This window comes from Vicia villosa, linkage group LG5 (genome assembly GCF_029867415.1).
Source record: "Vicia villosa cultivar HV-30 ecotype Madison, WI linkage group LG5, Vvil1.0, whole genome shotgun sequence".
In the NCBI taxonomy this organism is placed as follows: domain Eukaryota; kingdom Viridiplantae; phylum Streptophyta; class Magnoliopsida; order Fabales; family Fabaceae; genus Vicia; species Vicia villosa.
The window spans coordinates 153,254,390-153,268,242 of NC_081184.1; the positions used below are offsets into that span (position 1 = coordinate 153,254,390).

The 13,853-nt window shown below is 33.8% G+C and overlaps 1 protein-coding gene across 1 annotated transcript; it reads left to right on the forward strand.

Moving 5' to 3' along the window:
* Positions 1–11,170: 11,170 nt before the first annotated feature.
* LOC131605765 (uncharacterized) lies at positions 11,171–11,791 on the forward strand. Its single transcript, XM_058878082.1, has one exon. It carries the CDS (start codon positions 11,171–11,173, stop codon positions 11,789–11,791), a length of 621 nt encoding a protein of 206 aa, XP_058734065.1.
* Positions 11,792–13,853: the final 2,062 nt, after the last annotated feature.

Here is a 13,853-nt window from a genome sequence, read left to right on the forward strand (position 1 = left end):
GATTGTGCACCCACACACCTTTAGGGTAACCCTTCTCGTTGCCTGGTGCCTTATGTTGTTGTCTTATTACTGTTGCTTGTTGCCTCTAATTATACTAAATAGTCAAGTCTCTCGATTCTGAGGATACCTAAAGCAAATGTTGCCTTAAAGTTATTGAAACTCCCTCGAAGCTGCCTCGGTAAAAATGTGATGATTGTCCCAATTGCTAAGGTATCCTCGCGTGATGCCTAAAAAATTAATGACTCTTATATCCTTCCCTTAGACTACCTGCCCTCTTTATGGCAAGGGACAGTCTTATGGCGAACGATACTTTTCTCGATGACCCTTAACATCCAATTGAAAGGCTTCCTGCCCTCTCATGGTACGGATAGACCCTTTCGCCCTGAAAAGCTAAAAGAATGAATTTTAAAACTTAGGGTAGTTGCAACTAATTGCTTGCTCTAAATTCAAAATCTTTTCCCACTCTTTTTCAAAATCAAATTCAAAAAGACTACGCTTATTTACAAGCTAAAGTTCTTCTTCAAAATCTTTACTAAACACACACGACACTTCAAACATTTCAAACAAACAAGTGAGCTAAGCAATTAAGAGCCCGTGGATAACCATGGATGCAAAGGGTGCCTTACACCTTCCCTTTTGTATAACCTACCCCCCGAACTCAAAATCTTTCAAAGGTCTTTCCTGTTCTTTTAGCCTTTCCAATTGGATAAAATAAAAGTCGGTGGCGACTCTTGCTTACCGCAACATTTTCTTAAAAGTCAGTTCACCGTATTACACCTATGCTAGAATTAAGAGAAAAACTAAACTAATCTCCTCCCTTGTTATTAATGGTAAGATTGAGACTGACCATTTAATCTTGGAAAATCATATTGAAACTCACTTTAAATCTCTGTTCAATTCTGGTTTTGTAGCTAACCAAACTGACTTAATTCAAAGAGTCATTCCCAATATGGTTAATGATCAAACCAATGGCTTGCTGCTTAGAATTCCTAGTCCTGAGGAAATTCATGGAGCAGTGCTAAATCTGAATGTGGACTCTGCCCCTGGCCCTGATGGTTTTGGTGCTATCTTTTATGTCAAATATTGGGACATTATTAAAATTGATGTTATTAGTGCTATTAAACAGTTTTTCACTCAAGGTTGGATCCCTCCTAACTACAGTGCTAACACTATTGTCATGATCCCTAAAACCAATGAAGCTAGCACTATTAATCACTATAGACTAATTGCTATGGCTAACTTCAAATACAATCATAACCAAAATTCTGGCTGACAGGTTAGCTTCTATTCTCCCCTCTATTATTTCTCCTGAACAAAAAGGTTTCATTACTGGTAGAAAGATAAAAGAGGGTATATGCCTCACATCTGAGGCCATAAATCTCTTCGGAAACAAGAATTTCAGTGGAAATGTGGCTCTGAAAATTGACATTTCTAAGGCTTTTGATTCCCTAAATTGGGACTTTATCCTTAAAACTCTCTCTTGCTTTGGCTTTAGTGTTAAATTTTGTGATTGGATCCATACTCTGCTGAATTCTGCTACCCTATCTGTTGGTTTTAATGGCAAACAGATTGGTTACTTCAATTGTACCAATAGAGTGAGGCAGGAAGATCCTCTGTCTCCTCTCCTCTTCTGTATTGCTGAAGATGTTTTAAGTAGGGGCATCTCTGATCTTGTAAAGTCCAATAATTTGAATCTTATTCAATCTAATAGGCTTCACAAGGTCCCTTCTCATACTCTTTTTGCTAATGACATTATGGGTTTTTTGTAGGGGTGACTCAAAATATTTAACTGCCATTGCCAATCTTCTCAAGGAATATGCCATGTGCTCAGGGCGAATCTGTAACTTAAACAAATCAATTATTTATGTTGGTGGCATGTCTGCTTCTAGACATTGCAAACTTGCTGCAATCATTAGTTTCTCTATGAGCTATCCTCCCTTCATTTTCCTTGGTGTGCCTATCTTTATTGGAAAACCAAAGGCTCATCACTTCTCTTATCTTGCAGATAGTATCAGAATTAAGCTAGCTTCTTAGAAGGCCAAGCTCTTGTCTATGGCAGGGAGACTTATGCTTGTCAAATCTGTAATTCTCAGCAGACTGGTTCATTGCATTACCATCTACAACTGGCCTGTTAGTGTTATTAAATGCATTGAGAGGTATATGAGGAACTTTATCTGGAGTGGAAATGTGGAGAAGAAAAAATTGATCACTGTGGCCTGGAAAAAGTGCTGCAAGAAAATCAGTGAAGATGGCCTTGGTCTAATCTCCCTGGAGAATTATAACAAGGCTACAAACATCCACCTATGTTGGCAGTTTCTCAATAATAAACATTCTTGGTCTGCTCTTCTAACTGCCAGGGTTAAAAAGAAGAACAAGCTCATTAATTATGCCATCAAGTCATCCCTTTGGAAAAGCCTCAAGGAGGTGTATGACATTGTGCTTGAGAATTGTGTGTGGACAATTGGCAATGGTCAAAAGATCAACTTTTGGTTGGACAATTGGGTTGGTGTGCCTCTTGCCTCCAAATATAATATCCAGTGCCAATGCCATCCAACTCTCTCTTTAAAGTTAGTTGACTGCTAGAACAATAATTCTTGGAACATTCATAACAATATTCTCACTGCCATGCCTAATCTTTTGTAAATAATAGCCCCTTTCTCTTCCTCTGACATGGATTGTGAGGATACCTTAGCTTGGAAATCAGTGGAAAATGGTATTCTTTGTTAGAACAAGATTTGTTCTGATCAATATTCTTAGTTTTGATGATAACAAGGATATGAATTTTGTGTGAGATAATGTGGTACTCTAATACATTGCAATTTTCCTTTCAGGAAATATATAAAGAGTATGCACAAATCAGCGCTCAGAAGCTTTGACTCAGAAGGTTCAGCATGCAACATCAGAACATGGTATGGCAAGACATCAGAAGATGGTCAAGGCAGAATCAGAACATGGGTCTATAGAAGCATCAGAAGAACTTGAGTTTAGAAGCAGAAGCACTGAAGTTCTCATGGTATCACGCTCAGAAGCACTTCAAGGTCAGAAGACAAGAAGATGATATGCACCAAGCTGTTTGACTCTGATGATATTCAAACGTTGTATTCACAAACATCAGATCCGAAGCAAGTACAAGTGGCAGGCTACGCTGACTGACAAAAGGAACGTTGGAAGCTATTAAAGGCAACGTCAGTAGACACAGCGTGAACAAGGCTCGAGGTAGTTGACAAAAGCGTGAAACATTAAATGCAATGCTGTACGGAATACGCAAAGCATTAAATGCTCCCAACGGTCATCTTCTCAAGTGCCTATAAATATGAAGTTCTGATGAGAAGCAAGGTTACCAATTCTGAACGAACTTATTCTGAAAAACTTGCTGAAACGCTGTTCAACTAAAAGCTCAGAAACTTCATCTTCATCAAAGCTCACTACATTGCTGTTGTAATATATTAGTGAGATTAAGCTTAAACATTAAGAGAAATATCACTGTTGTGATTATAGCTTTTCAGAAGCATTTGTAAGACTCTTAGAATTGATTACATTAATTTGTAAGTAACTAGAGTGATCAAGTGTTGATCAGGATACTCTAGGAAGTCTTAGCTTGTGTCTAAGCAGTTGTAATTAGAGTGATCACGTGGTGGTCAAGATACTCTAAGAAAGTCTTAGCTTGTGTCTAAGCATTTGTTCCTGGAGTGATCAGGTTGTGATCAGGATACTCTAGAAGAATTAGTCGTGGGCTAAGTGGAAAACCATTGTAATCTGTTGCGATTAGTGGATTAAATCCTCAGGTGAGGTAAATCACTCCGTGGGGGTGGACTGGAGTAGTTTAGTTAACAACGAACCAGGATAAAAATAACTGTGCAAATTGTTTTTATCGTTCAAGTTTTTAGATTACACTTATTCAAACCCCCCTTTCTAAGTGTTTTTCTATCCTTCATTCTTTCCATCAAACAAGCCTATTGTCATACCCCAATTTTTGACCCTAAGATCATACATCATTTGCATTCAATCATCAATCAAGAGCACCATTGTGAAGCTTTATCTTTGATACTGTGATTATCTCTGAGGGGAATTATCGAGCACTTATAGCCTTTTTATTTGTTTATACTAACCAAAAATCAAAAATATATGTTTTGTCTCTTTTGTTTATATTTTACAGGTGAAAGATCGGACAAAAATCAAAACAGTGCAAGAAAACAGTTTTTTGAAAATTTGAAGGTGGAAATCGATTTACCCCTGTGGGAAATCGATTTCCTGTGCGCAAAATTCAAAAAAATATAAGGAGGGAAGCTTGACATCATTTTGGCACCTTTTTATTTGATCATTTTATCAATTTTCCACCTCATCAAAATTAACTCATTCATTAAACCCACTTAAACCTCATTTTACCATTTTTTACCATTTAATTGCCACTTTAATCACCAATTAAACACAAGTTAATCACCAAACACAAAAAGACCAATTTGCCACTACTCTTGCTCCAATTCTATAAATAGAGCCTTCTACTCTCTCATTTCTCAAGCTTGGAGAGCCAAAAAATTGCTTGCAAATTCATTTCTCACCCTTTCCAAAACCCTCACCCAAAGTTCATTTTCATAAGATTAGTAAGGTTCACATTGAATCTTGCTAATTTTGAACTAAGCCTCCTACATTTCACTCTTTTCTTTGATTGTTCATCTCCATACTTGAAGGATCTACACTTTGTGCTTGTTCTTGAAGCTACTTCAACACTTTAATTCAAGAATTGGTAAATTTCTCAATTCTAAGATGTAGATCTTTGTTGCTTGTGTTCAATGCATCTTTGATGCTATATTGGTGCTATTTGATGGTGATTTGATGGAAAATGCGTGCTCCAATGGATATGTGATCATAAGGTGTTTGTATGTTTGCTTAAATCAAGTTTTATGCCTCCTAATGCTGATTTTTTGAATGCTGCGTGCAGGAAATCGATTTCCCTCTGTAGGAAATCGATTTCCACCTTATTTTTTTTTCAAAATTTGAACTCTGCACTCAGGAAATCGATTTCCTACAGAGGTAAATCGATTTCCTGCTGGCAGAATGTGTTTTTTTGCCTTTTTTATGCTTGTTTTGGCTTCCTACTTCCTCCACTTCATTAATATCATTGGATCTAGGATGTTGATAGGTTTGAAATGACCTAATCCATAATATTAGATGAATGATATTAATGATAGTGTGAGTTGATTATCTTTTGTGAATTTTATTCTTCTTCCTCCATTTCATTAATATCATTGGATCTAGGATGTTGATAGGTTTGAAAGAACCAAATCCATAATATTAGATGAATGATATTAATGATAGTGTGAGTTGATTATCTTTATGCATTTTATCTTCTCCTTCTCCTTTTTTTCTTTTGATCGATGAAAGTCTTAATACTTTGAGAATTCTTATGGATTCTTAGTAAAGACTAGATCGTTACCTATTTTCTTTTCGTGCGGTATTGCTTTCGGAAGGCGATCTACATATCGTTCTTCTCGCATGCATTAGCACATAAAGTTTTGACCGGCCTCGTTGTAGGGTGATTTCTATATAAATCACTTGGCGATCTGCTTAACATAGCGCAATATTTCGTGTCCCGATAAAAAGATCCAATATGGAAGAGAATTGTATGCGGTTGATTTAAGACTTGTGGAGGTTTTTTATCGTGTAGTCGCTATGATTTTATCAAGCTTCTGATAAACCCCATTGAATTTAAATCCAAGTACATCATTCACTCACCATAGATCTTCCTACTAACTTTGATAACATACTTGACAAGTTTCAAGATGGTTATCTTTAACACTTAACAACTAACTTTAATTTCCGCACCTTTACTATACCGCTCTTTATATTACCGCTCTTTATATTTCTCGCTTTATCGCTTTATTTTATCATTTCATCATATTTACTTTCCGCCATTTTTTTCTTTGTCCACTTGGACATATGTTTATGTTTCCGTTATTTTTCTTTTGTCCACTTGGACCATACTTTACTTTTTTGCTAAAACACTAATAAACAGCCGAAAATCTAAAAAAAATACATAAGGTTCTCTTTGGACTATCGGTTACTATCCCTAGCACTTTGGAGATTCGGACTTATGGACCTAGTACCTCTGGACTCATTCTATTACTATCCTGTGATTGTTCTGTCTGTCTGGCATTGTTCTGTTGTATGTTTATGTGTGCAGGTATTTCCTTGAAAGCCCTTGATGGTTAATTCCAAGGCATTGATATAAGGATTTTACCCGAAAACAGCCGTTACTCTGCCCAATTTTCGTCAGAATCTTAATGTGCTTAATGAAAAAGGGTTCTAAGACAATAAGTTCATGTGGATCCCCAAGTGTTAATGTGTTGGTATTGATAAATCCAAAGGATGGGAAAACTACCTTGGCTCTTAATGTCGAGTGTTGGCTTCTTATTTGGTTAGACCGTTTCTTTCCTTAGCTTTTATTTTATGCACTAGGTTAGCCTCTTCATCTCCTCCCATTCTTAAATTTTCAAAATCTTCTCCCTTTTGCCAAAATATTCTTATGTTTGCAATCTTTTCAAAATCTTTTCTTAAAAATATCTTTCGCCCTTAGTGGTTTTTCTTCAAAAGTTTAGACACCGTTAATTGTCGAAACGAGTGGTTATACCCCACGATTTTGAAATTGATTGATAATAACGAGATCTTTTCCGCGTGAGAGAGCTAGTGGCATACTCGTTGATTTTATCCGAGTTGGAGCCCTTCTTTCATTTGCGATGCAAAGAACTTGTTTGTTCTCATGCTCAAATCAATGGCTGAGTATTTCTCTCTAACGACAACAAAGTGTTTATTCGTTTTTAAAACGTTTTTCCCTTAAAGCGGAACTACATTAGCTCTGACTTCTCCATTGCACCGAGGAGGTATGTAGGCCCAAAGCTTAACGATTTGCCGAGCTTATTTTAAAAATAAAACAAACCGTTTTTAGCACACACACAACACAGATTTTCAAAAAGGTTCCTGTGGAGTACCACGGATATGAGGGGTGCTTTAAACCTTCCCCTCATATAATCAACACCCGAACCTGAGTTCTCTTCCTTGTTTTAAAAAAACAAAACTTTGGGTTTTACGTTCTTTTCCCTTTTCCTTTGAAAAAATAAAGCGCGGTGGCGACTTTCACTGAAATATTGATTCGAGTCAATCCCATGGCTTCGATGTCAGATTTTCCCCGCTACACCTATTCCTTTATTACCACCCCTGTTCCTCAAGATGGGTGGACTCAATTTCCTTGGGACAAAGACACTGGCCCAGCTCATTCAATGATTGTTTGGAGGCTCTTGCACAATCGGATGCCAACAGATGACAACCTTGCCATGTGTGGTCTTCAATCTCCTTCTATCTGCTCCCTCTGTCTTGAAGATGCTGAATCATCCACGCATCTTTTCTTTAAATGTCCTTATGCTTCTAAAATATGGACCTGGCTCAGTGGCAATCTTCGGCTTCCATACACTATCAACAAGATGGAAGACTGTATCAAGATTTTATAGAATTCTTGGAATCCCCAGGCTTTGGCAGTTATAAAAGCTAGCTTTGCTCACACTATTAGCCAGATTTGGCAGGCCAGAAACTTACTCAGATTTGAAAACAAAAGCATACATTGGAAAAGCTGCATTTCCACTATCACTGCTTGTGTGAAATTGACTGGTAATCTTACTTCAAAAAAGGCTAATGACTCCATGACTTGTTTTGCTATGCTAAAAGCCTTTGGTATCGAGCTTCACCCTCGTGCAGCTTTGTTACACTGAAATTCTCTAGTGTCCTCCACCTCTTGGTTGGGTCAAATGCAATATTGATGGTGCTGCCTCTGGTTCTCCAATGCTCACTGCTTGTTGTGGAATATTTAGGGATGATAATGCTAATCATTTGCTCAGCTTCAGCGCCTTCTTACATGTTGGAACTCCTGTTTTTGCAGAGTTTATGGCAGCCATCCTTGCTATTGAAAAAGCTAAGGAGTTGAATTGGAACAAGCTTTGGATCGAGACCGATTGTATGCTGTTAGTGAAGGCTTTCTCGAACTCTCAGTTAGTGCCTTGGATCATCAAATCTCGTTGGCTTACGTGTTGGGCGTATACTCTAAACATGGAATTCATGATCACTCATATTTATAGAGAGGCCAATTTTTGCGCGGATGTCCTGGCCAATATAGGCTTAACTAATAGAAGCCAATCTTGGCGTAATTTTGTCCATAATGACACTATTTCCGATTACTTGTTAGACAAGACGAGTACACCTAGATTTAGGATTTGCTCCTAAGAGGTTTTGGTTTTGTCCCCCTCTTGTGTTCTTTGTAATCTCTTTTTTGTTTGATTATTAATATAATCCTTTTTTTGCTTAAAAAAAAGTTATTATGATAATTAAAGTATAAAAATTTAAAATAAAAAAATATTTTGAATGCAATCTTTTTTATCATAAACAACGCATACTAATTATTAATGAATAAACATTATTTTAAATATACAAAAAATTCATGAAAATTAAAATAAAATTAAAAATAAATAAATTTTATAAATAAACAATACAAATTGGACAGTCCTAAAATCTTATTAGTACATTCCAATTTTACTTTAATAGGCCTTTTTTTATTTGATATAGAGATTTTTAAATAAACAATGGGCCTTTTTTAAATAGTAAGTTACTATTATAATTAAAATATAGAAATTTAAAAATATTTTTTTAATTCAAAACTTTTATTATAAACAAAGCATAGAAATTATTAGTGCAGGAAACATTAGTCTAAATAAAGAAAAATCATGAGAAATAAAAACCAAATATTATTAATGCATGAGTAAAATATATTTTATAAATAAAACATACAAAATTTAAAAATGAGTTTTTTTAATGCAAATAATTTTATTATAAATAAATCAAACAAATTAAACAAAACATATTTTATAAATAAATCATACAAACTGTAGAGTTACAAAATTTTATTAGTGCATGTTTATTTTATTTTAATGAGCCTTTTTAATGTCAAAATATTGTGAAAGCTGGTTGATGTGAGACTTTGGGAGAGTAATGATCATGTTCTAAAACAGTACTAGTACTAAGTCTAAAAGATTATAAAGTTGAAGAAAAGAAAAAAATTTGATAAATAAATATATGTAACTTTGTACAGTTCTCATCTTATTAAATCTTTTATGTCAATTTAAGAATAAATATATTTTAAAGTTAAATTTAACCTTTATATATATATATATATATATATATATATATATATATATATATATATATATATATATATATATATATATATATATATATATATATATATATAATAATCAGGCAAAACAACTATGCAGGTACTTTAATTTAAAGAAATCTTACATTTAATTTAATAGTAATAATAAAATATTTTATGCCTAAAAATTAAATTAAATAGTAATAAAATACTGTATGCCTGAAAATTAAATAATAATAAAAGTTAGCAATATGCATACGAAAATATCATTGGTATTGGGAGTAGTGGAATACTTTTCATATATATTTAAAATTATAATTAAAAACTATTAAAATAAGAGAATGTAAATAAAGAAATATGATTAATATTATATTGGTAAAGTTAATAAAAAGTCTAACTCATCTCATCTCCATTTTGGATCCAAATCCTCTTTTTTTTTCTCAGTGCTGCCATCCCTTCTACTGCAATCTAGACCTTTGATATCTTTTAAATACTTTTTTTTTTAATCCATTGAAATATTTTGGCCCTTAGATTTGAGGCATGATGGAAGGCAGAATTCAAAGAGCAGTAGATGATCCATGCGCGTCCATTTGCATTATCACAAAGAATTTTTAAGATTGTGTTTTATATAATGAACCTGAAATATTTTGTATAAAATTTTGTTGGACTGTGTTTTATATAACACAGTGTTTCCAATAAAAAATAAACTTATATAAATAAATAAATGTGATTAATATTATATTTGCAAGGTTAGTAAAAAAATATTTAATATATAATTATTTTATTTTAAATTTAAATAAATTATAAGGGTTAAAAATGGATTCTTATTGAAATAATAAGGATAAAAAAGGAAGAAAAAGTAATAAGCTATAAGACATAAGCTAAAACGCTATTTGAAATAGCGTCTGAAAAATAAGCTATAAGCTAGTAAAATAAGCTATAAGCTCGTGATGAAAAGATTGTTATCAAACGGGTCTAAATTATCATATGAGCTTATAAGACATAAGCTAGAAAAAATGTGTTACCAAACAGTACCTAATTCATAAAATAGGTCTATTTTCATTATCACAATGAATTTTTAAGAATTTTGTGAAGTTGAAATATAATTTGTAGGAATCTTATTAGATGATGTTTTATATAAGATAGTGCTTCAAATGATTAAAATAACTTATGCAAATAAAAAAAAAAAGAAATATGATTAATATTATAATTGTAAGGTTAGTAAAAAGTCTAACTCATCAAATGTTCATTTTCATTATCACAGAGAATTTTTAACAATTTTGTGAAATTGAAATAATTTGTAGAAATTTTGTTAGATGGTGTTTTATATAATATAGTGTTCTTAATGAAAATAAACTTATACTTGTGAATAGTTGATTTATACTTATTCGTAATAATAATAATAATGTTCATCAAGACTCAAAATATAAAATGGTGGCATCCTAAGCCCTTCTTTCTAAGCGCATCAAACAATAATTTTGATTTAAATAAAAATTAATAAATTATCTTTGATTCCAGCGTAAAAATTTCATTTAATAATTTAATAAATTTTATTATATATATAAAATAAAAAAAAGATATATACATCATGAGGACTAGGCCAAAATTCCAAAAACAAAGAGACAAATCCATCATAAGATTCCAACCGATGAGATCCTTAAAGCTAGGGGGTTCTCTTTCCCTTCCCTCTGCAGCCTTTGCCTCTCTTCTTGCGAGACTTCCACCCACCTTTTCTTTGAGTGTCAATTTGCTCAGCACATTTGGAAATGGTTTTCTAGTCTCTCTTTCTTTGGCAGGCCCATTGTTTGTTTGGACAATTGTAGAGAAATTTTGCATCAGTCGTGGTGTTCCCAATCAAAGGTTGTTCTTCATGCAAGCATTGCTTGCATTTTTCATCAAATCTGGTCCACTAGAAACAAAAGCAGATTTGAAAATACTGCTCCTAATTGAAAATCCTGTGTGGGATTTGTCTCTGCTATGGCAAAATTGGCAGGTAGTAACACTCGGAAAACTTCCAACTCTGACAATAAAAACTTTGTTTTTCTGAAAAGCTTTGATATCTCTATTCACCCCAAAAACCAGACCACCGCCATTGAGGTGCTGTGGTCTCCTCCCATCTTTGGCTGGCTGAAGTGCAACACCGACGGGGTTTCTGTTCTCAATACTGCAGCTTGCGGTGTGGTGTGCCGAGATCACAATGCTAATCATATCTTTAGCCTTTGTGATTTCCTTGGCGCGAAAGGTCCTATTTTTGCTGAGCTCATGGCTGCCATCCTAGCCATTGAAGAAGCAATGCGTCGGAACGTCTCTAGTCTTTGGATTGAAACAGATAGTATGTATGTTGTGAAGGCCTTCAAAAATTGCTCGCTTGTTCCTTGGAATCTTCGTTCTCGTTGGCTTGTGTGCTGGAATTACTCGCTCAATATCAACTTCATGGTGACACACATTTTTAGAGAGGCCAATTTTTTTGCTGATTCTTTGGCTAATCTTGGTTTACATGTTACGGCTTATAGATTATTTAATTATGTTCATGAAGTTATCCAAAGAGATTTCTTGCTTGACAAGTTGGGTAACCCAAGACATAGGATTTGCTCTTAAGGGGTTTTTGGTTTGGTCCCCCTGTGATCTTTGTATCTCTCTTTTTTGATTTATAAGATTTTCTCTTTTGGTTAAAAAAAAAAAAAAAAAACCTAACATTAAGAGAAATGATAAATCGAAAAATCATAGTTTTTCCTGTGAAACTCTTCCATAATACACTTTAGAAGAGAATTCCATAAAATAAAAAGCATCAACCGAGAATGATTATGAGAAGCCAATTTATCTGCTCAATGTTAGTGCTTTCACTAAAGACATTCAAATGGATAGAAGCTGAATAGAAACAATAAGCAACAATATTTGAATCCGTCTCAAATTGAAACTGCAAGCATGACGACGAATTTGATCAATTATGATAAATTCAGCAACAAAACTGTCTATTCACTCGATGTAGCTGGCATGAAGTCTTTTTTGGTCTAGGCTAGGCTTGGTAAGTCTAAGAACACATGGGCTGAAGACTCTTTTAAGCTTTAGGTAAACACCTCGTATCCACCCCCAATATCTATTAAAAGAAAACTTAAATACATTTTTGTGGTTATAAATTAGCGAGTTTTTTATTTTCGTTTTTGTAAGTTATTTTTTTTATTTGAGTCCCTATATCTTACTTTTTGCCTAAGGTTTAGTCTCTAAAGTCAAAATCTGCAGGTTAAAATAACTTACAAAGACGAAAATCAAAAACTCACTGACATACATTAAAAAATTACTAAAATAACATTCTAATCAATAAAATTAAAAAGCAAAAGTTACTTTTTTTCACTAAAATTTTTTTGAGCTCCTGCCTACTGCAAAAATATTCAAAACTTCCAAACCATTAGCGAAAGAAAATCTCCAGAATACAAGTCATTATATATATATATATATATATATATATATATATATATATATATATATATATATATATATATATATATATATATATATATATATATATATATATATATATATATATATATATATATCACAAATTTTGTAATGTTTCTTTTCTTAATTTTTCATTCTATATATTTTGGGAATATGTTTTCTATATATATTTTATTTTCTTTAATTTTTGTAAATATGTTTAATCTGAAACTTTCTATTTTTGAAAATTTTAGAGAATAACCAAATTCCAAAAATTGACCAAAAAATTTAAATTAAAAAGTATACAAATTTTAAGAAAATTAGTTTTTTTGAATAAGTTTTAATTTTATTTTATTTTTAATTGTACAATATTATAAATTTTTCATTAATTAAAAGTGTATCATAGGTTCTGATGACGAAGAGGGGACGAAGGCGTCCGCCACGAACATCGGTGCCTCCGTTACCATCAACTCATCCTTCACCGGCGAATCAACCGACTGAGAAGAAAGGGGCACAAGATCTGAATCATGAGGAATCATCGAAAGAGAGTGAAAACACAGAAGAACTGATTGAGACACCTAAGCCTGCAACCCTAGTTGAAACTTCACAGAAGACCATGGAACGTAAACTTTGGGTTGATGCTTTGAAAAACAACCGTAACCCTGCTAATGGAGTGGCACTGACGTATGTAGCACCAAAATTGGTGGACGGAGAAGTGGAAGTTGCGATTGAGTTGGAGGATATTGCATCAGAGATTCATTACTAGGAGAATGCCTTAATCTTGTACGCGTTGGGAGCTGATTTGAGTATGAACACTGTGAAAAACTATATGATGAAGGAATGGAATTTTGTTACCTACCAGACATGTTATATCATGACGAGGGTTACTTCTTACTGCGATTCAAGAGCTACGATGATAGGGAAGCAGTTCTAATGAAAGGTCCATATACTATCCGTAATATGCTTGTGATCTTGAAGGAGTGGAGACCTGATTTCAACCTGAGCAAAGATCTAATTAGAACATTGCCGTTGTGGGTAAAGTTACCTCAGCTACCGTTGTACTAATGGGGTACGTAAATTCTTAACAAAATTGGGAGCGTGTTGGGGAATCCCCTTGTGACTGATGAGTGCACTGCGAACAAACTGAGAATTTCATATGCGCGTATTCTGGTAGAGGTGGATATCACGCAGAAGTTAATTGAGGAAATCACCATCAGTGATTTCA

Excerpts from the sequence above, each read along its gene's own strand:
- LOC131605765 (XM_058878082.1), top strand. The coding sequence starts at position 11,171 with ATGGCAAAATTGGCAGGTAGTAACACTCGGAAAACTTCCAACTCTGAC.